General features: G+C 38.0%; 1 protein-coding gene across 1 annotated transcript in view; it reads left to right on the top strand.

Moving 5' to 3' along the window:
* CCNY (cyclin Y) overlaps positions 1-22510 on the top strand; it is a 121056-nt gene that overhangs the window by 81273 nt on the left and 17273 nt on the right. The window contains exons 3-6 of the mRNA XM_014060170.2: positions 7027-7061; positions 16257-16357; positions 19153-19188; positions 22337-22394. Coding sequence (XP_013915645.1) covers positions 7027-7061; positions 16257-16357; positions 19153-19188; positions 22337-22394 — 230 coding nt within the window. The remainder of the gene's footprint in view (positions 1-7026; positions 7062-16256; positions 16358-19152; positions 19189-22336; positions 22395-22510) is intronic.

Genomic DNA, 22510 nt, shown 5'->3' with positions numbered 1-22510 from the left:
ATAAAAGTTGTCAAGCTTCTGCCAAGCATGTGTTATTTGTGTGCCAACCCTGGATCATAACACATTGGTTGCAGATACTTTTCCAAAAGGATGCAAATCTCTAAGAGCTCCTGATTATCTTTAACTCCTTCATACGGAGATAGAGAATGGTGAGGAATAGCCGTGATACTCAGTGTGACGCTGTTGAGTCTGCTGCATCAACTTTCTCATCTCAAAGTTTCAAATGTTGGGACAGAAAAGTTGAAAACATATACAGGTTTCCTGTATATCCTCGACTTACAACCGCAATTGAGTCCAAAATTTCTGAGTTATGCCCCATTTTACAACCTTTCTTGCCACAGTTTTTAAGTGAATCATTGCAGTTGTTAAGTTAGTAACACGTTTGTTAAGTAAATCTGGCTTCCCCATTGACTTGCTTGTTGAAAGCTTGCAAAAGATGATCACATGACCCCAGGACACTGCAAACATTAATAAGAATCAGTTCACATGACCACAGAGTTGCTGCAATGGTCGATAGTGTGAAAAATGGTCATAAATCATTTTTTCCAGTGCTATTGTAACTTTGAACAGTCATTAAATGAACTGTAGTAAGTCAAGGATTACCTGTATAAAATACATATTGTACTTCCCTGTTTCCCCAAAATTAAGACCTCCCTGGAAAATAAGCCCAATCAGGCTTTTGAGCACATACATTAAAATAAGCCCTTCCCTGAAAATAAGCCCTCCCCTAAAATATTTAAACTTATGCACAGCTGGTCCCAACCATTTCCTTGGGGGGGGGAAGGGGGGAATACATTCCATTTGGCCCACATGCACCTGCCATCCACGCAGAATGACCTCGCAGAGACCGCTCCCACAAACCTAGCTAGTGCGCCCCTTCTCTTAGTGGCAGCTGCAAAAAGAGAGGCAGGCCCAGTGATGCTAGAGCTGGTAAGTTTGTGCCAGAAACAGAGACAGAACCTCTAGCCCTTTCTGGATTAGCTGATCCGCAGGCCACAGGCTGACGCTAAAGAACCTCCTGCAATTCAAAAATAATAAGCCCTCTCCGAAAATAAGGTCAACCCTGTCTTTTGTCGTGGAAACATGGTATCAATACTATATTAATTAATTATTAATTAATCAGCATCCTTGTGATTTGGGCTGAAGAAGTCCAATAAATAAGTCAAGAAATAAAATTGGTAGTGGTGATTTCAGCTCCAGTGGCCAAATGTCAGGCTGGAGTCCAAAGGCCCACCACTTCCCTCAACATCTCCAGTGCTGATGCAAGAATTGTCACTATTGCATTGTGAATTTCTCTGGTATGGTTTATATATTTAGTTGCACCACTTGGGGTCAGAAAATGTCCATTTGAAGAGAAGGTCTACAGCATCACCACTTTGTTTAGCCTTATGAAGCCGGTTAGATAGGGCTCTGTGTCCATAAAATTATTCTCACTCTAGGTGGAGACAAAATAAAGCTCATATCAATCCAAGCAAATAAATTAGCACAGCTTAGAAGTTACGGTAACAGAGTATTCCAATGCCTCTTTAAAGATTATTGTGTTGACTGTTCTTGCCCTGTCCTCAATATTCTAGTGTCATAATATTGTTATATTCTCTGCATGACTTCTGGTTAGCCAGGATTAGTTTGTATACTATGAAAATATTAAATTGTTCATGAAATGCCAGAAGGTTATAACTATCAACAGTAGTGAGGCATAATAAAAATGCATAGCTTAATTTGATGGAAGACAAAGTAGTAATAGTAGCAGTAACAGAAAAAGATTTGAAAGAAATATTTAGAAACTTACGTTTTGATCAGTCCCATAGTCCCGTAGTTTACTTCTGTGTGTCATCAAAGGAAATAATTTCTCAGTTTTTATTGAAATGAATTATACTGTGGAGTACAATCTTGATCCTTGATTCTTTCAGGCTGCTAAATTCCTTCATACTACTTTATATTGTAAAACTCACTTCTTAATGTGCTCCAACATAGCCATGTTGAACTGGATTGTTAAGTAGTACATGATCTACCTATGGAGATTCTCAGTCATCCAAGTCATGGTTGTCCCAAAGGTGCTTTTTTCAAGAGGTAACTGGACTTTCTGGTTGTTCTTTGAAGACATTTTGCTTCTCGTCAAAAAAGCTTCTTCAACTCTGACTAAATGGTGGGGAATGAAAGAATTTATACTCCTTGCAGACAGATGGACTGCAAGAAAGCAATGTCCAGCTGTCTGGAAGAATGCAAATGTCCAGCTGTCTGCAAGGAGTATAAATTCTTCTATTCCCCACCATCCAGTCAGAGCTGAAGAAGCTTCTTGGATGAGAAGCGAAACGTCTTCAAAGAAAAAAACAGGAAGTCCAATTGCCTCTTGCAAAAAGCACCTTTGGGACAGTAAATGATCTATTGAATCACTTGCATACTACTGCGGAGAAAATTCAGAGCCCTTTTCCTCATTTTTTTCTTTGAAACTTAATCCGCCAATATAGGTAGTCGTAATCCTTACTTACGACCACTTAAAAACTCCGCAAATACAGGTAGTCCGAATCCTTACTTATGACCACTTAAAAACTCCGCAAATACAGATAGTCCTAATCCTTACTTATGACCACAATTAAACCCAAAATTTATGTTGTCAATTGAATCACTTGTTAAGTGAATGTTGTCCCGTGTATGACCTTTTTTGCAGTTGTTAAGTGAATCACTGCAGTTGATAAGTTAGTGACACGGTTGTTAAGTGAATCTGGATTCCCTATTGACTTTGCTTGTCAGAACGTCACAAAAGGGGATTCCAGAACACTGCAACTATCATAAATAGGAGTCAATTGAAAATGTCTGAATGTTGATCTCCTGACCATGCTGCAATTTTCATAAGTGTGAAAAAAGATCATAAGTCACTTTTTTCAGTGCCACTGTAACTTTGAATAGTCACTAAACTATTCAACTAAACTGTTGTAAATTGAGAACTACCTGTATTTTGCTACCTAGGAGAAGAGGGAGTGTCATCTACTTTTAAGACAACACAAAAGAAGTTAATTCTTGTTAGCTTTTTGGACATCTACAAGGAAATGTTTTTGATGCACCCAATATTTTATTGAGCAACAGAGTTGGGAATGTTTTAACCAAACAGAATGGTACATTCTGGTTTCTAATGAACAGTTCTGATTTTTTTTTTAAATTAGAGCTGCTAGAATTCTAGTAATGATGCAAATTTATTGATTTATGCATGTGTGTATCTTTGAGTCAGGTTTTATTTCTAGTGATTTCGAGACAAACTCTGCAGTTTTTTCGGCTGAGTTTTTTAGAAGTGCTTTGCCATTGCCGAACTCATTTCTTCTAGGATTGAGAAAGAATCACTTGTCCAAACTCACTTCGCTGGATTGTATGCCTAAGGCAAGACTTACAGTCAGTGGTGGGGTCCTACCAGCCTGGGTAATTTGGTGGCCTGGGTCGCTGGAACTGGTGACCCAGGTCTGCCACGCCCCTGAACCGGTTGTCGAGGCGGTCCCTGTGGCACCGTCATCTTGTTTTTTGCTTCTGCTTACAGTATCATGGTTTTTAGCCTTTAACCATTAGAACAAGCTGACATCATTTATTAATTGCTGATTTATTAAAATTATATGTTAATTTATTGTCCCACATTCTTTTAGGTCACATTTTGTTTAAAGGTTGTGGGTGCAACGGTTTCAACAAAAAGCATGTTTTAGTCTAGTGTTCTTGTATTCTAGGATTTATTGAGGGCATGTAAGCATTTTTTTTTAATATTAGGAAATTTTCATTACATGTGTTTGCACAGGGAAGTAGCATGTGCTTTGCATATAATAAGTGGTAAATCAATATTTTTATATTTGAAGAATTAAGGGACAATTGCAGAGAAAGACTTTTGGTTCAAAACCTTGAAAAAGTATTGGAAAAATGATTATCTAAATGACAGAAATGTCAATAGGTTCAGTGACACTAAAAGAGATAGAAAGGAAAAAATTAAAAAATGGTAGTATCTGAATGAAATAAGTAGTCCTTGTTTAGTGACTGCCTTGTTCAGCAAACATTTGAAGTTACAACAGTGCTGAAGAAATAGTTTTATGACCAATGTACACATTATGAACTTTGCCGCACCCTTAGTCGCAATCCATTACAATTGGCACCCGTTATCCTGTACTGTTGTTGTTGTCGTCACGTTGGAAGTACTGAGACCTTCCAGGTTGAAAAGATTAATCGGCCACATCACCACTGATCAGTGGAAGCCCAGTTGGGGGCTCCATTCATGTCTCCATTGGAACCTCAATCATATGTTTGCCATTACAATAGACACCCATTTTTTTTTTACTTAGTCCCCTCCCCTGCAGAGTGGAGAGATTGGAGAGGAAGGCAAGACAGTAAGCAGGCATGCGATATGAAATGCACATTTAAAGGAATATGCCTTAAACAGAGAGATTTCTTACACAAGTGGGGGGGTGGGGGGGAATCCCTATAGGCAATCTCTTCTGTGCTAATCCATTCCTCCCTCCCTGCAGAGTGAACAGATTGGAGAAAAAGGGATTATAAAAGAGTAATCAGGCACACCATGGAGAATACACTGGGCTATTTGCATATGGCTCTTGCTGGGGCCCCTGTATTCCTGATATGTTTTCCTATTGTGTGCCTGTAATCCCTTCCCCTTCAATGAATTAATTTCCTTTTTGCTAATTATTCCAGTATCAAAGGGAGCATTCAAACAGCAGGACAGTGATTAGGAAGGAAAGAAGCTGAAGGTGTGAAACTGATTAGTCTAGCATATGTTCCAGTATCAGGATGAATATTCCAAAAAGTGCGGGACTGGGGAAAAGGAAAGCATGGTTGCAGTCACATGGTTTCCCATTTAGTGACTGCTTTGCTTAATGACATGCCTAATGGTCCCAACTGTGGTCGCTAAATGAGGACTACTGTTCTTATCTGGAACAGTAGCACTATGAGTAGTGATCTGTGAATTCACATACACATAATCCATTTGGAGCATTCAGAAATTAAGAATTATTGGGTTGGAGACTCACCAACGTGCATGCATAATATTTTACATAACAAGGCCTGGTTTAGTAGCTTTATGATCTATAGTTAACAACTTAATTTAGATTTGGAAATTTACTAGCAAATAATAAAGATGTTTCCACACAAGGTAATGAGGAACCCCCAAGAGAGTGCACTATACCATCTTCACCCTAAACCAGATTTCAAGATTAGATTACAAAAAAAACTGCACTATGTTAAGTAAAGGAGCTGAATCGTCCTTGGGATTACTATTTTATAACACATTAAAACCAGGTTTCTCTTTTTGATTTATCTCATACTGAAACATTGCCACAGATGCTGTATGGCTATCCAGTGTCATTATCAAAGATAGGAGGTTCTTTAACTGCAAAATTTGAATGAGTTCAACTCCACAAAGAATAGAAATATGTTCTTATCTTGGAAGTCTAGCCCACAGAAGTATCCTTGTTTGAATTCACCTTTGGATGCTTCTTCAATATGCAGTTCATTGTAATCTGGTCACATGTAATGGTAATACCCAAACTTTCAGGAAAGATCAGTTGGTTTTGTTAGTTTTCTAAAGGCAGTGTAGACTGTGTGAGCAATCAGAAGTGAGATTTGTCTGAAGATTTTGGTTCAAAGGAAACTCATGCATATGCAAAAACTCAGAAAATGGGTAATATGTGACACCTCTTCCATTAGCCATTGAATGCCCTGGCAGCATTCCAAAACTACCAATCAGGTGAAAGACAAAGAGCATGAAAGAATGAAATATTACTGTAGCTGGGTGCCTAAAGTAACATGGATGGAATTTATGCTTTGATTTTTATATCAAAAGCCTGCATCTAAAAAGTTTGTTTGTTTGTTTAGTCTGTCAAGTATGTATGAGATAACAGGTATAAGTATAAACATAGACATAAACACAAGAAATGGGTACGAATAAATGGGGACAATAGGATAGGGATTGTAGGCACACTGGTGGGCTTATGCACGCCCCCTTACAGACCTCTTAAGAAAGGGGTGAGGTTCACACTAGATAGTTTAAGGTTAACGTTATGGGGGTATGAGGATGTTAAAGTTATGGGGGTTTGACTATAGACTTGGGTAGTGCATTCCAGGCATTGACCACTCTGTTCCTGAAGTCATATTTTCTGCAATCGAGTTTGCAGCGGTTTACCTTGAGTTTGTATATTGTTTGCCCGCATATTATTGAGGTTGACGCTGAAGAAGGTGTTGACAGGTAAGGCATTGTAGCAGACAATTCTGTGTACTACGCTTAGATCAGACCTCAGACAGTGCAGTTCCAGATTGTCTAAGCCCAAAATTTCAAGCCTGGTGGCATAAGGTATTCTGTTGCAAGCAGAGGAGTGGAGAACTCTTCTCATGACTTGCTCGATTGTATTAATGTCTGATATACAGTGTGGATTCCAGGCAAATGTGCTATATTCAATATTATGTTGTGTTGTGTTGTGTTGTGTTGTGCTGTATTGTATTATATTATATTATATTATATTATATTATATTATATTATATTATATTATATTAATATTACATATAGCTATATTATATTTGATGCTTAAATTTTGTACCTGAAATAAGACAGTGTTGTTTAAAATCAAGATCAAGTTCTATAGACAGTAAATGTTTAAATTAGGCTGATAGGAAACATATAAAACCAAAATGAAATTCTATATGTACTATAAATATTTTAAGCATTTAAAATATTTTTTAAAAAGTTTCATACCTTTGCGCTATTTGAGTGCATCAAAAAAATTTTTTCCATGAATGTTTCAATGAAATTAAATAACTGAATCATAAAATTAGAATCATTTCCTTTATAAAGTAGCATGTTAATATAAGTTTTTTTTTATTTACACATCCCGATTGTGTATTTATTCTGTAAGAGTGAATAGGAACATAAAGTTAGAAAATGCTTCTCTGGTTATCCACTTTTACAAAGGTCATAACTTTTTTAACAACAGATGGTACAAAAATTAATTGATATCAGATTATATAACTTTCATACATTTTGTGTTTTTACAGTGAGAGAAAAACGGAAGAGTCTCTACATAAACCATGTAAGTGAAAAAAATGTTTTAGCTAAGTAGCATATTTTAAATATACAGTAAAACATGTTGATCTCCAAACCTCCATTATGTAGAATAAAATGAACTAAATTATGCGTAAATCTTCATAGGCAAACAGTGGACAAAGTTTGTTCCTTCCAAAGTGATTTGAAATTTAATGTTATTTCTGTCATTCTAAAGTTTTTTACACCACCGTTATATAAATCATTTATATAATTACTCAAATGACATATGAAGCAATTACGTAGATTAGGTCAGTTATATAATATGGACTTTAACCCCTTACTTATTTGTATGGTCAATGTCTGAAAAGAGACATTAATGCATTCCAAATGTAGTCAAAATTTAGGGGCTAATTGATATAAGTTTGTTATAATGCTCTCTAAATTTCAAACCGTGTTTTAAATACTTAAATTACATGTTTCTGTTTTTCTCCCCTGTATTTAAGTCAATTTTGTTGGATGGCATACACTATAATACAGTGTTTTTCAACCTTTTTTGTGCAAAGGCACACTTTTTTCATGAAAAAAATCACGAGGCACACCACCATTAGAAAATGTTAAAAAAATTTAACTCTGTGCCTATATTGACTATATATAAAGTAATTTTCCCACGGCACACCTTACACTATGTCACGGCACACTAGTGTGCCACGGCACAGTGGTTGAAAAACACTGCTATAATACTTTACAAGTATTCTGTTACTGGTGGGGATTTTTGTATTCGTTTTTGCCTGTTGGTTATCAGACCATGAAGGAACAAATGTAGGTCCCTATCCAGTATGAGAATATTCAGGATCTATGGTGCCAATAGCGGGACCATTTCCACATTCCAAATGTTAATTAAAATCCCAACATGGTAACAGGATCGTGTCAATCCCAAAGATCTTTCCACTTGAGACATTGAGTTTTTCTCTTTCTACAGTTAGTAGTTTTTCTTGGGTTGGCCTTCATTTCCATTGCAGCTAAACATTCCGGATCCTCTCCTAATATGGTAACGTTGCATGTTGACCTTGCAAAATAATCAGCTTATGCGATGCTAACATCAACCCCAAAACAATCTCAGAAAAACTGGATAGAGAGATTTGTTTTGCTGACACTATTGAACTTCAATAGTACACAACAGCTGGCCAAAGCTGGTCCCCCAACTTGATCAAGGTAATGAAATCTTGAGATTTGGATCTTCTTGGGTTGACTTCAGTAAGGCCTTCATTGCCATGCCAGCTAACCATTTATAATCCTCTCCTAATATGGAAATGTTGCATACTGACTTCCAAAAGAACAGCTTGCATGATGCATCATCCCCAAAACAATCCCAGGAAAACCGGATAGGGAGATTTTGTTTTGCTGACACTATTGAACTTCAATAGTAGACAACAGCTGGTCAAAGCTGGTTATGCTGCAAGGTCAAGGTAACAATATCCTGAAGTTTGAACCTCCTTAAGATAGGCCTGAGTGAGGCTTTCATTTCCATGATGACTAACCATTCTTGGTCCTTCTTCTGAGGAACTGTTGCACATTGACCTTCCAAATTAACTGTCAGGGTTTCAAGTAACAGATGCAAAGCAATCAAAACTCACAGGTCAAGATGCTCCTCGAAATCCAAATTTATTAGGCATGTCATATTGCCACATCTGATGAAAACCCGACTCTGAAGGTCCTGAGGTTTTCCCTACCCAAATTAAAAGTCTAAGTTCTTCTTCCCCAATCCATCACATGGTCCAATCAGGTCTCAGTCCCAACTCCAGTTGATTTCAGTCTACACTTTCCCAGCACCTGATGAAAATGTCCTTGGTTCCCAGGAGAAAGAATTTTATTTTGGCTAAAGGTCCCCAGCTATCCCTACTTCCCCTTCCAATTCCCACAGCTCCAACCAGCCTTGCTGTTGCAGCCCTGAAGATAGTCCAAAATGGCTTCAGGGTTGACATTAATGGCTTGCATAATCGTCCCCAAAACTACCTTGGGAAAATTGGATAGGAAAATTTGTTTTGCTGACACGGTTGAATTTCAATAGCACACAGCAGCTGGCCAGCTGGTCAGTGGGCTCATAGTCAAGGTAATGAAATCTTGAGCTTTGGATCATCTTGGGTTGGCCCTGAGTGAGACCTTCATTGCCATGGCAGATAATCCTCAATCCTTTTCTAATATGGAGCTGTTACACATTGACCTTCCAAATTAATGGCTTGCGTGATTATCTCCAAAAATAATCTCAGGAAAATTGGATAGAGAGATTTGTTTTGCTGACACCATTGAACTTCAATAACACATAGCAGCTGGCCAAAAGTGATCAAGGTAGTAAAATTATGAGATATGGAGTCTGAAATAATGTAATGTTAAAAATGCATTGCATGATTCTCTTCTTATATTATTTCCCTATCCTTTCTCAGTTTTTGAATTAGAATTGGGGGACCCAGGTTCAAGTCCAACTTCAGCCATGGAAAACAACTAGATGATTTTGGGGGTCAGCCACTCTCTTTCAGTGACTTCCCAGGTTGCTGTTCTGAGGAAAACTGTTAGGGAGCGTGCTAAGTATGAGAGTTCAGCCTGCTATGAGAGAAAAAGGCAGGACACAAATCAAATCAAATTGCAGTCAATTTAATACCCGTAATTTCCCATCAATGTTTAGGCAGGATTGACAGTATAGGAGTTACAAGTACCATCTTCCAGAAAATGAGGGGTACAGTCCACAGGACATTTATGCAAAATGGATGAGACAGGGTCCATATACCTGGAGAGAACTTGTATTATTTTGGGGTTGTTATTGTTAAGTTTGTGTTAAGGTTTACAGTGAAGCTCTTTAGTGTCAGCTGAAAATAACAAGAAAGCATCTCCTCTTTTTGGTTTCTACATGGTCAAGGGCTCCTACACGTGGTTTAAGAGCTCCAGATGATGCATTCCTTTCAGCAATAGCAATAGCAATAGCAGTTAGACTTATATACCACTTCATAGGGCTTTCAGCCCTCTCTAAGCGGTTTACAGAGTCAGCATATTGCCCCCAACAACAATCTGGGTCCTCATTTTACCCACCTCGGAAGGATGGAAGGCTGAGTCAACCCTGAGCCGGTGAGATTTGAACCGCCGAACTGCAGAACTGCAGTCAGCTGAAGTAGCCTGCAGTGCTGCATTTAGCCACTGCGCCACCTCGGCTCTTCACATGGGCTCTTCAGCAGTTCGGCTCTTCAACAGTTTGTTACAGACAAAGAAATTTGGTTATGCTGTTATATTCCAATCCGGCCTTTTCTTGTTCTTTCAAATGCAGCTTACTTTTAAAAAGAAATGTAAAAAGCATAACAGGTGCTCACATTTTGTTACCAGTCAGATATGTTGGGGAAGTGGTGGGGGGGAGACCTATTGTGCAAGTGATAAAATACTATGCCATTTAAAAAAAATATTTTATACAGGCCTTAATTTTACTTTAAACCCCAGTATTTGCTAAACTGTGTTAGAATAAAAAGTTTGGGAGCAGAAAGTTCTATTCCAAGGCGAATATAACATTCCTCCTGAAGACCACAAGAAATCGTTTTCCCGTTCCTTTGATTTCCCTTTTCCCCAAATTTTGGTTCATTCACAGCCGTAAGTCTTTTGGCAGCTTATTTTAACCATACTCTTTTCAAGTAACATTCTCACATTTTTAAGCAAGATTTATTGTGATCAAAGGCAAGAGGTTACCAGCATTTTAACGGCTGAACTATTTCCCATGTGAAATGAATTTATCCTCTGATTTATTTACACAAGAGACTTCGTTTTTTTTTAGGAGACTTCCTGAAATCCAGTCAGAAGCAGTCCCTCCCCCCCCCCTCCACTGATAACAGAAGAGCTTGCAGCTGGGTATCTATGGAGATTCTCAATCATCCAGGTCATGGTAGTCCCAAAGGTGCTTTTTACAAAAGGCAACTGGATTTTCTTGGGGGTTTTTTTCTTTGAAAACATTTTGCTTCTCATCCAAGAGAACTGAGGAAGTTTTTTGAATGAGAAGCAAAGAAAAAAAGGAAGTCTAGTTGCCTTTTGGAAAAAGCACCATTGGGGTTTGCAACTGTGAACAGAACAGAATAGCAGAGTTGGAAGGGACCTTGGAGGGCTTCTAGTCCAACCCCTGATCAAACAGAAAACCCTACACCATTTCAGACAAATCGTTGTCCAGTCTCTGCTTAAAAACCTCCAGGGTTGGAGCACCCACAGCTTCTGTTGCTCCATTGATTAATTGTTCTATATCTGTCAGGAAATTTCTCCGTATTTCTACATTAGTTATATCCTTGATTAGTTCCCACCCATTGCTTCTTGTCCTGCCTTTGGATGCTTTGGAGAATAGCTTGACCCCCTCTTCTTTGTGGCAGACCCTTAGATATTGGAAGACTGCTATTATATCACCCCTAGTCCTTCTTTTTATTAAACTAGACATACCCAATTCTTGCTAATTGATGGATGAATTATATGCCACCAAGTCATTAATGGCTTGCTGCTATTCTTCCTCTTTTTCTCTTTCTTACCATCTTTACAATGCTCAGAGCCTTCTCTAGGTCTTTGTATAATGTGTCTTCAGGAAGGTGTATCCGTAACCTTCTTCTAAATCAGGGGTGTCAAACTCACGGCTTGCAGGCCGGATGCGTCACTTTCTGGCCACGCCCACCCCTAGTTTAGGGAATGGAAAAAAGTCACAATACATCACATGATGATGCAAGTTTTTTTTTAACACAGATAATACAAACAGTACATATACAACTGAATACAAAAAGAAATGCAAAAGAAAAAGGGAAAAACACATACTACAGTGCACCCCCCCCCGAACTTTTCCCCCTTTATATTTCTTAGATATACAATATATTCCAATTGTGCCCTTATACCCTCCAAAACAACATATATTCTTGAGTAGGTTTATTCCCTTTGCCTTCCACCAACACTGATTTTATATAATCCCCCATATTTCATTATAATTATTTACTTTAATCATCCCTTTTTAAAGTTTAATTTCTGTTATTAATTTATCATTTGTTGCCATACTCCAAATTTCATTATACCACTCATTTCTTTAACTATCCCAGTTTTGTCCCCAATGTTTAGCCATCGCTAATCTAGCTGCCATTATCAAATTTACAATCATTTCCTTTTTTGTTTAATTTATATCCTGTTTTTCCACCAGCAACAATAATACAATCCTTGGTGACATCTCTAGATTTACATTTGTGACGACACGAGTTCGACACTCCTGTTCTAAATCTTTATCAGTCAGGATCTGATCATCACACACAGAAAATTTAGGAAACTATTTCTTCTCTGTCCCAAGAAATCTTATTTACAAGAACCAGTGAAAAATAGCTTTTTATTGGTTCCATTGATGTGGTTTTGGGGTGAGATTATGTATTGTACTACTTCTAACATTGGGGCTAGATTAATATTTCCATACTAAACCCTAAGAAATTAATCATAACTTTTGGCAAGAACTGCAATTGATTGAGATTGGAATCCTATGCCTAGCTATCAGGAAGAGCATTATTGAACCCATAGAAATCTACTATATTCTACTATATTTCCTCACTATATAGCTTGATTGAGTGTACTTGATTGAGTACTGTTTACATATCAGAAGATTTCAAGTGCTTCTGTTAAACCTTCAAGTAACATGTCACAGTAACATCCCAAAAAATAAGGTGCAAGGCATCCATCTTCTTTTCAAAGTCTGTTTATTAGGTACACATTAAATTGGCAAGGGCTTGGTATAATTCTGATCTGGAATTACACCCAATAAAAGCAAAAATATGAAACTCCCCCCCCCCCCCCGTCACAAACTCCAAACAATCCTGAATCCAACAGTCTGGCGAATCCAAACTCCACCTTCATCCAGCTGCAGTATCTTCTCTGTTCTCACAGGAAAGGAATGCCACCTAGACACAACATTCCCCCATTATCTTTACAACCCCCCTTTCAACAGTTAGAAAATGGCAAAACCTGAAGTATTATTAAATTCATTTACTTAGAAGATAAAAGTAAAGGTTCCCCTTGCACATGTGTGCTAGTCATTCCAGGCTCTAGGGGGCGGTGCTCATCTCCATTTCAAAGCCGAAGAGCCCAGCACTGTCCAAAGATGTCTCCATGGACATATGGCCAGTATGACTAAACATCGAAGGTGCACAGAACGCTGTTACCTTCCCACCAAAGTGGTCCCTATTTTTTCTACTTACATGTTTACATGCTTTCAAAACAAAACACCACAAAGCTATAATAAAATATGGCTACACTTATGCCATATTCCGAGTCAACAGCTTTCATATTAGGATAGGAGACGGATTATTACACTATTATTATTATTTATCTTTTATTCAATTGGTTCCCACCTTTTCTTCAAGAGCTGAAAGAATCTCTTTTATTTATCCACATCACATAAATCCTATGAAATAGATTAGGCAAAATAGAAAGGCTGACTCAAATTTTCCCAGTGAATTTCCCTGGAAGAGAGTAGACAAGAATCTGGATTTTTCCAGTGCTAACTATTCTATACCATATGGGATCAGGGGTGAGATTCATTTTTTTTACTACCGGTTCTGTGGGCATGGCTTTGTACCCACAGGCAGGAGAGGGATACTGCAAAATTCCCATTCCCTCTCCACTCCTGGGAAAGGATACTGCAAAATCCCCATTCCCTCCCCAGTCCGGGGAAGGTTACTGCAAAATCCCCATTCCCTTCCTCCCCTATTAACCTGTTTTCTAGCTCCATTTTCCTGTTCAGGGCAACAAAAGAAGATCAGCTGGGAGTTAGCCATGGGGAGGGGGGCAGCCTATTTGCCAGTTCTCCAAACTTCTCAAAATTTCTGCTACCAGTTCCTCAGAAGCTGTCAGAACTGGCTGAATACCACCTCTGTATTTTTGTGGTGATTTTAACCTTGCTTCAAAATTAATAGGGAAAGTAAACTATTTAGAATGGCAAGTATCTGAATAGAATATTGGCTCAATTAAGTATAAGGTGAACTGCATGTGGTCTCAACTTTTGTGTGTTTTATTACAGTTACTATTATTTTGATGAAATTGGATCAGATTCTTTTGTGCAGGAATATCTTTGAGATATGTTCATAAGTAATACGTGGAGAAACAGAAGTCATTTCCATCTTTAGTAGTAGGAAATAGATTGCATTCACACTATTCTATGACTGTACAGGTAGTCCTCAACATATGACCACAATTGAGCCCAAAATTAATGTTACTAAGTGAGAAATATGTTAAGTGAATTTTGTGCCATTTCACAACTTTTCTTGCCACATTTATTAAGTTATTAAATTAGTAATCCAGCTGTTAAGTGAATCTGCTTCCCAAATTGACTTTGTAAAAAGTTTCGACCTTTGGTCGAAAAGGGTGATCACAAAACCCCAGGACACTGCAACTGTCATAAATGTGAGTCATTTGCCAAACAGTCAAATTTTGATCACATGACCCTTGTAATTGTCGTAAATGTGAAAAACAGTCATAAGTTTTCAAAGTTGCTGTAACTGTGAATGGTCACTAAATGAACTGTTTCAAGTTGAAGACTACTTGTAGCAATATTCTATATTTCTTTAACTCTTAGCAGTTTTTAGAAAGGGGGAAAACAAGTTGAAGATTGATGACGTTGCGTAGCGTCTCATGCAATCAACAGAATAGCAAATATATGCCATCTTTATCCAATCTCATGGCTCCCGGGTACATTGTACAAATTAAGCATGAGCCAGCAGTGTGTTCCAGCTGCCAAAAGAAAAAGATGTAAACATGAAATAAAGAGGACCTGAAAATTACCGGTATTAATCCTACCTGTTAAGAGTCATGGAAGTCCCATCGCTGGAGGTTTCCAAGCAAATGTTGAACAGCAGCTGATTGTGTGCTGTGGTTAGAGAATGCTGCCTTCAGCAGGGCTGAAGTAAAACACCTTCCCTATGGTTCTGTGATTGGCAAAGTAGAAAGCTGTGCCCTAAAAAGATTAATGGGCTAAATTTCATATAATGGTTAAGATCACATCACATTAAAATTGACTTGAACATGCCTTTTAGGAGGAGTGTCAAACTTGTGGTCAGTGGCTGGCCACTCCCACCCCCGTTTTAGTAAAAGGGAAAAAGTCACAATACATCATGTGATGACAATGTGACCCAGCGAGTTTGAAACTCCTGCCTGATAAAGTAAGCCATAATTGGTTCAAATTGCACAACGTGGTATGTCATTAAGCCATAGTTCATAGGCGACAATTACTCAGTTCCCCCACAACATGCCAAGCTTCAAATTACACTAGCGTTTGTGAACTTAAGTCATAAGATCTCTCATTGTTCCTGTCTTTTGTCACTATAGCTCACGGGTGTCAAACTTAGCTGTGTCACGTTATTGTCATGTGACTTATCGCAATGTTTTTCCCCTTCACAGAGCTGGGATGGGTGTGGCCTATGTGAGAGGTGGGTTTCTGCCGGTTCAGCCTGGATTGGATAAACTGATAGTGGCAGCGGCAGGAGGCTCCGTCCACCCATCCAGATGCTTCTGTGCATGTGCACGAGCGAACTGGTACTAAAAAAAAATGGAAACGCACCACTGGCCTGTGTATGACGCATCCAGTTTGACACTCCTGTTATATCTAGAATAAGAGGGCAAAAAAGGCAAATTAAAATCTTGTTCAGAATATTTCTGTGCAATGACAACTTTTTAACCTTCTGAATAGAGAATATACAAAGATGAACACTGTTAAGCTAGCATCACGTTGATGGAGGAAATTATGAATTGTTTTCTATGTCCCTTTCTTTTATCTGAGGGCAGAAGCCTGTGTTGTGCTTTTTAAACCAAAAAGGATTAATTCCAGATTCTCATCAGCCAAATGAAAGCATACAGTATATATATATATATATATTTGTTTTATCCTCCATTAAAAATCCTCCGTTATGTAAGAATGTACATCTTGCTTCTTTCATATGTAGGGGCTCCATCCAACTATTTCATTTTGAAGAATAGACTGATAATATTACAAATAATCTTTTGATCTGATCAAAGAGCAAAGAAAATGTGACTACTGTGTAATTCTCTCTTGATTTTTGCCAGGTTATGTTGACTTGAATGTATCCAGGCATCTGCTAGAGACAGAGAGAAGCAATTTATTGAATTACTGTTTAATGACGTTGGCATTACTGGGACTGGTACTGTTGTTGTTTTTTCATATGCTTTCTTTCTTTTTTTTTTCTTTTTTTTGTAGCATCCTCCTGGTCAACTGAGAAGGAAATACAGTTCCTGTTCTACTATTTTTCTGGATGACAGTACAGTCAGTCAGCCCAACCTCAAGTATACAATTAAAAGGTAGGTATGGCAGCATTCCATTGCCCGGTGGGGCAGGATTACAGAGAGAGGGGGGGGAGGGGAGAGAGAGAGAGATTTGCATTGTTTTTGAATATTGTTTCCAGCAGTAACATTCTAGAAAATGGAACACTAATATGGATTGTTCTACATGAAGTTATGATAATGCCAAATGAATGGTTCTTTACAACAGAGTCCATGGAGTTATGTCCATTGAGGCATGCCCACAGCCACATAATTAAAATTTGGGTACTTGGCAGTCCACCTACATTTACAGCCACATGGGCACTTCAACTCTTCTTCTTCAACTCTCCTCTCTGCTCTTTTGCCTACCCTAAATGTCATGACTTCTCCATCTGCCTTAGACAAAGATAGCCATGGCTTCTGACATGACCAGCAGCTGCCTTGTGAAAGGCCAGGGACATTGTCAACAGTGGAGGGAAGATGATGGTGAAGGTCAGATGGGACAGGCATGGCCACCCAACTGGAGGGTAGCAGAGTGGCAGAAGTGGTGGACTGCAGGCCCACCAGAAGGGCAGAGATGGCAGGGATGTAATTAAATGGGGGAATTGAAGAGGAGGCATTTCCTTACTTTACCAAAACTTGGGGCTAGGACAAACCAAGCCAGGAATGGCTTGGATTGGGGTGGATCCTCGCCTAATGACTAAGTAGGATTCATTTAAGGACCAAAGTGGGGATTGCCAGGTGCGCCATCACTCAGTGATATGGTCACATGATCCCATGCTTTGTAACCACATTAATAACAGAAAATCTGATTCCAATTAGAATTGTTAAGGTTACATGTAAGTGGTTGCAAAAATACTCTGGGGTATATCTACAGATTTCATGTACTGGAAATGGTTAGGATTGGGACTTGAGGAAAAAAATAGATTTTTCCTCACTTCTCCTTCTGCTTCAAATGTAAGTAGGGATTTGGAGGTCCCTAAATGTGTTGGTACATATCTTTATAGCTTAAATTAGAGAAGTTCTCTTCATTAAAGTTTGCCTATTGTGGTAAGATTGCAGTTGCAGTTTTTAAATATGTAATTTTAAAATTGGCAATTTTCTTAGGGAGACAGGATTTGGATGTCTGTTAAATGAGTCCAGACATATTTTCTCCTTGCCTTCCTTCCTGTTTGTTACTGCCGCAGCTGCAAATATATTTTTGTTTTTAGTTAACAATTCCAAAACAATTTTGGTGTCCTTGACTTAATCTAAGGTTTTACTTATGAGTTTCTTCTGATGCATTTTTTTTTTTGGTCTTTTTTTTTTTTTTTACATTTTCAAATGCTGAGACACTTTTAGAACTGCCTGGTTGTTATGATAATCGTTTCTTTTTTTTTTACTGCAGCGTTGAAGGTCGTTTTGACTTCCTTGATAGACCCAGATGTACCACCAAGGAGTAGTTCCCATCGTTTTTAATTGTGCTTGTGTGTGGCACAGCTATTTCCAATAGCAGACAAAGCTTTGATAATTGGCTCAAAGTTTTAATCTTTATGTGAATGCAAATATATTCCAAGTTAAAAACCACAAAATCAGATTAGCTCTCTATTTAGAGCTCTATTTTTATTTTATTTTGCACAGTTGTGTCTCACAGTTTTCCTAGCTTTCAAATTTTAAACATATTGCTTTTCTTAAAAAAAAAATGGTATGAATTTTCAGATATTTTTGGCAATGATTTTTGAAACCCCATGAAAGACAAATTATAATATAACTGGAACATTCTATTGCCTTAAATTACATATCATAGAATTATGATTATTTTGCAAAGCTCTTCTGAAGAATAATTCTTCTTTTATAGTTATTTATTAGTTTTTGTACTCTCAATGTCCATCTCTCCTTTGAATTCTTCCTTTAAAACTCCTCCTTTTATAGATATAATCGGCCTAAATTTTTATAGATATAATAATATAATAGTAGCCTGAATACTAACTGTTTTATCAGCACAACAGTTCATAAAGTTAGCTACAGGTTAGTTCACTTAGTGACTGTTCAAAGTTGCCATGACACTGAAAAAAGTGACATGACCGTTTTCCATACTTATGACCACATCCCCATAGACACGTGACTTATAGTCGGGATGCTTGACAACTGTCTCCAATTTATGACGGTTGCAGTGTCCCGGGTTTATATAATCTCCTTTTGCAACCTTCTGACAATCAAAGTCAATGGGGAAGCCAGCTTTACTTAACAACCATTTTATTAATTAATTAACAATTGCAGGTATTCACTTAATAACTAAGCAAGAAATGAAATAAATAAGCAAGAAAAGTCATAAAGTGGGGCAAAAGTCACTAAGTTAGCACTTAACTTAGCAACATAAATTTGTGGGTCAATTGTGGTTGTGTTGAGGACTACCTGTAGTTAACTTCCTTGCTCCCTATGCTGTGTTGTCGTATCTTGTACGATTATCAGCATTAAACTAAGATGCAGTTGTTAATCCAGTCATCTATACCTGAAATGAGGGAAGGAAATACCTATTTAAAACATTTTTTTTCTTTAATCAAATTTATATAGTCTCCCATGTTAACAGAAATGATTGAGTGGCATACCTATTCTTGTTTTCCGGCAATAAAATGGCTTTATCTTGGCCTGTATAGTTGTTGCATTCAGTATAATTTTGCTACAAAAAAGCTTATCCTTCTTTATTGCTTTTATTGATACACATTCTCTCTTTTGATAAAAAAAATATATGGTTGAATGGCCCCTCAGAAATTTGACTTAGTTATAAAACTTAATGTTAAGATGTGGTATATTCGATATGTATTAAGACGCTATCTCTGCATTTTCTTTTACAGCGTAGCTCTTGCTGTATACTACCATATCAAAAATAGGTAGGTTTGAATTGGAAAATGGTTCAAATACTAATTCATTGTTTTTTCCTTTTTTTTTTTTTAATTTCACTCCTTTATAAGAAAGTTTGCAAAGCAGGGACACTTTATGTGTATATTCAGTGCTATTCCATATGTAGCCTTGAATGTGTTGTAATCAGAACTGAAACAGTACATAGTTTTCCCATCCAAGGATGTTCTAGGTGACTAGTGATGGTCAGTGATGAGGAAACACGCACATAATGGATAGTGTCCATTTAGTTCCATAATCCCAAATCCCAAAGCAAACTAGATAAATTGTTCCAATGGGATCATGGGTGAAGACCTTAAAGTATAGCTGATCTTGTGTGTGTGTGTGTGTATGTGTGTATATGTATATGTAAAGATTCCCCCGCACATGTGCACTAGTTGTTTCCGGCTCTAGGGGGCGGTGGTCATCTCCGTTTCTAAGCCGAAGAACCTGCACGGTCCAAAGACATCTCCATGGTCATGTGGCCAGCATGACTAAACGCCGAAGGCGCATGGAGCACAGTTACCTTCCCACCAAAGTGGTCCCTATTTTTCTACTTGCATTTTTTACGTGTTTTTGAACTGTTAGGTTGGCAGGAGCTGGGACAAGTAGCGGGCGCTCACTCCGTTACGCAGCGTTAGGGATTCAAACTGCTGAACTGCCAACCTTCTGCTCGACAAGCTCAGCATCTTAGCCCCTGAGCCACCTCGTCCCATACACACACACACACACACACACACACACACACACACACCATGCACACATCGCTTAGGAACCTTCATGCTTCCTTGTATAGTTTTTATTGTAGCTTTTATTTTATTTTAAAGAATCTTGACAAAATCAGTAGATAGCATACAGAAGTGCAGAGGAGACATAGACAAGATTCTAATCAGTAAATCACATGGATATAATTCAAAACCAACATCCTCATTCATATATTGCCATTTGTGTAGTAAGTCTTAAGATGCACAGATCTCTCCAATATTTGAGTACTGGTGATCAGATTTGGAATATACAGTTTTAATTAGATATGCCATTTATTTTACTGCCTTTGCTATTTTCCCCCGATAATTAATTGTGGCATTGGTGGACAGAGTCACAAACATCAACTGAGCAAAAAACAAATTGCTTGAGGTTATCTCTTCTAGTCCATTAGGATGGATCCTGCTGAAAGACTTCCTCTTTTCTTTTGTTGTTTGCCTTGGTCAGATGACCACTTTTTCAACCAAAATCTTAGATTACAACTATCTATTTAATTTGGTGTTTTTTTTAAATCAAGCGGATTGTGGAGCCTAATGGGCAGCATAGGTATTGCTTGTAGACACATTGATGCTCATAGTCAGTTGCAGATGTAACTGGCAGTGGTGGGGAAATATACAACACTAAAATATTTTAGTTCTCAAAGCTGCTTCTGTCCTTCTGCCATGAAATTATATGGACTTCACCACTGATCTCATTTCAAAGGAGTACCTTTTCAAAATTTACTTGAAGCCCATCTTCTAAATGAAAGTTTTGTCCAACATTTGTACCTCTGCAAACATAAATGTTACTGAACTAGCATCCATGGAGTGTGGACAGAAGATACACTTACGCTACCCTATAGTCTTCTTGTCCTTTCAAAATTATTCTGCCCCCATTTACTGCGTTATGTAGGGTACAAAATACGACCTAAAGACGGGTGCTGGGACCCTAAATTTGAGGACTCAGGAGAAAGCTGTACGTGAGTAGTCAACTAAGAAGACTAGTTTTTTTTTTTTTAAAAGCAGAAGTTTTCTGAATCTGATTATCCTTGTCCCAGAATGATGTACATGTGCCCTCTACTGTTACCTTGGAAGTATTGTAACATTCCCTAATCAGTAACCATCTATCCATGTAAGAGAAATCCATCTAAGGTCAAGCAAAAGTCTAATTTACCTGGCATTCTTTCTGCTGTGATAATCAGCTACATGTCGATTGAACAAAGCCCACCAGCAGTTTATAAAGGCAACCACTGCTGTTAATCGATTTTTGTGCGCGATGGAACAAAACGCTGCCGTGTGGCAACTGACCCCATAATTATATTTTAGTATTTCTGCTTATATTGGCATCTAATTAAAGCAATGGATGGCTGAAAGTTTAAAAGCCCTAGTGCTTTTTGGATAAATTATTCTTTAAAGTGGATTCTTGTTCCTATCCTCCATCCCTCCCATCCCCTAGTTTGATAGGAGAGACAATATGTAAGTAAAGCAAAATGATGCATTCAGTGATGGGTCCGGGGAGGGAAATATTACCCGTTCGCCCGAACCAGTAGTAAAAAATGCTACCGGTTTGCCCGAACTGGAAATTAAAAAATGTTACTGGTTCAGGCAAACCGACAGTCAGCTGTACGACAATCAGCTGTGCTGAACAACTGATTGTTGCACAGCTGATCATCAGAACTACAAGTTTGCCTGAACCAGTAACATTTTTTTTTACTCCCGGTTCAGGCAAATGGTGTGCATGTGCATGCGAAGCGAACCGGCAGGAGACTTTAGAGCATTTCACCCCTGGATGGGTCCAAGCTTCTTTCGTGTCATAGGATTGGGTTGGAAATGGCTTTGGATTCCAAAAAAAGAGTATATACCAATCTATAAAAAGCACAATTGAATTGAAAGAAAGGAAAAGCTGTACTGTTTTGCCTCTGTCCAGTCAGTAAGATAACCTTGAGACTCTTTTAAATATTATTTTAAAATTTCAAAACAACTTTCATTTTTGGAATAAAGAGATTTCACTCTTTCTCATATTCTGTTGTAGAGTGAGCTTAACTAAATGCCATATTTCTTTGCTTGACTGGCTGTAACACCTGGAGAGCTTAACTCTATCTATATTTTTGTTTTTGCAAATGTCCTTCAAGTCTAAATAGCTTGGTATATGAGTGATTCATTTTTTCCAGCATGGCATACTCCCAGTAGTTTTCCATGGACAAAGGTAGAAAGTCTACTTTTCAATATAGTCTTTACTTCCCTAGCAGGATGATAGATCCCATTGATACGGCTTCCCACAGGATGGGACTGTATTCTAAATCAGCTATTTTTTGTAGGACTTTGAGAAGTGTTTCTCTCCATTTCTGTTTGTTCAGGAACATTACCAATGATTCTCTTCTTTTCTTTCCCCCTCTTCTAGGGATGTAGATGGAACAATGCTCCTAGATATTTTTGATGAAAATCTCCACCCCCTTTCGGTAAAGCTCACTTACTTAAGGACAATAACAAAAATTTGGAATTTACAATATGAGTTCTGCTACTTCTCCACCCTTTACGTCTGCCACTTCTTTACAAATTATATGTAACATATTCT

Source organism: Thamnophis sirtalis, unplaced genomic scaffold (assembly GCF_051295495.1).
Source record: "Thamnophis sirtalis isolate CommonGarterSnake01/CBP01778 unplaced genomic scaffold, rThaSir2_p1.2 scaffold_4, whole genome shotgun sequence".
Lineage (NCBI taxonomy): Eukaryota > Metazoa > Chordata > Lepidosauria > Squamata > Natricidae > Thamnophis > Thamnophis sirtalis.
The sequence above is the reverse complement of the archived record's forward strand: the minus strand, read 5'-3'. Positions and strand labels throughout refer to the sequence as shown.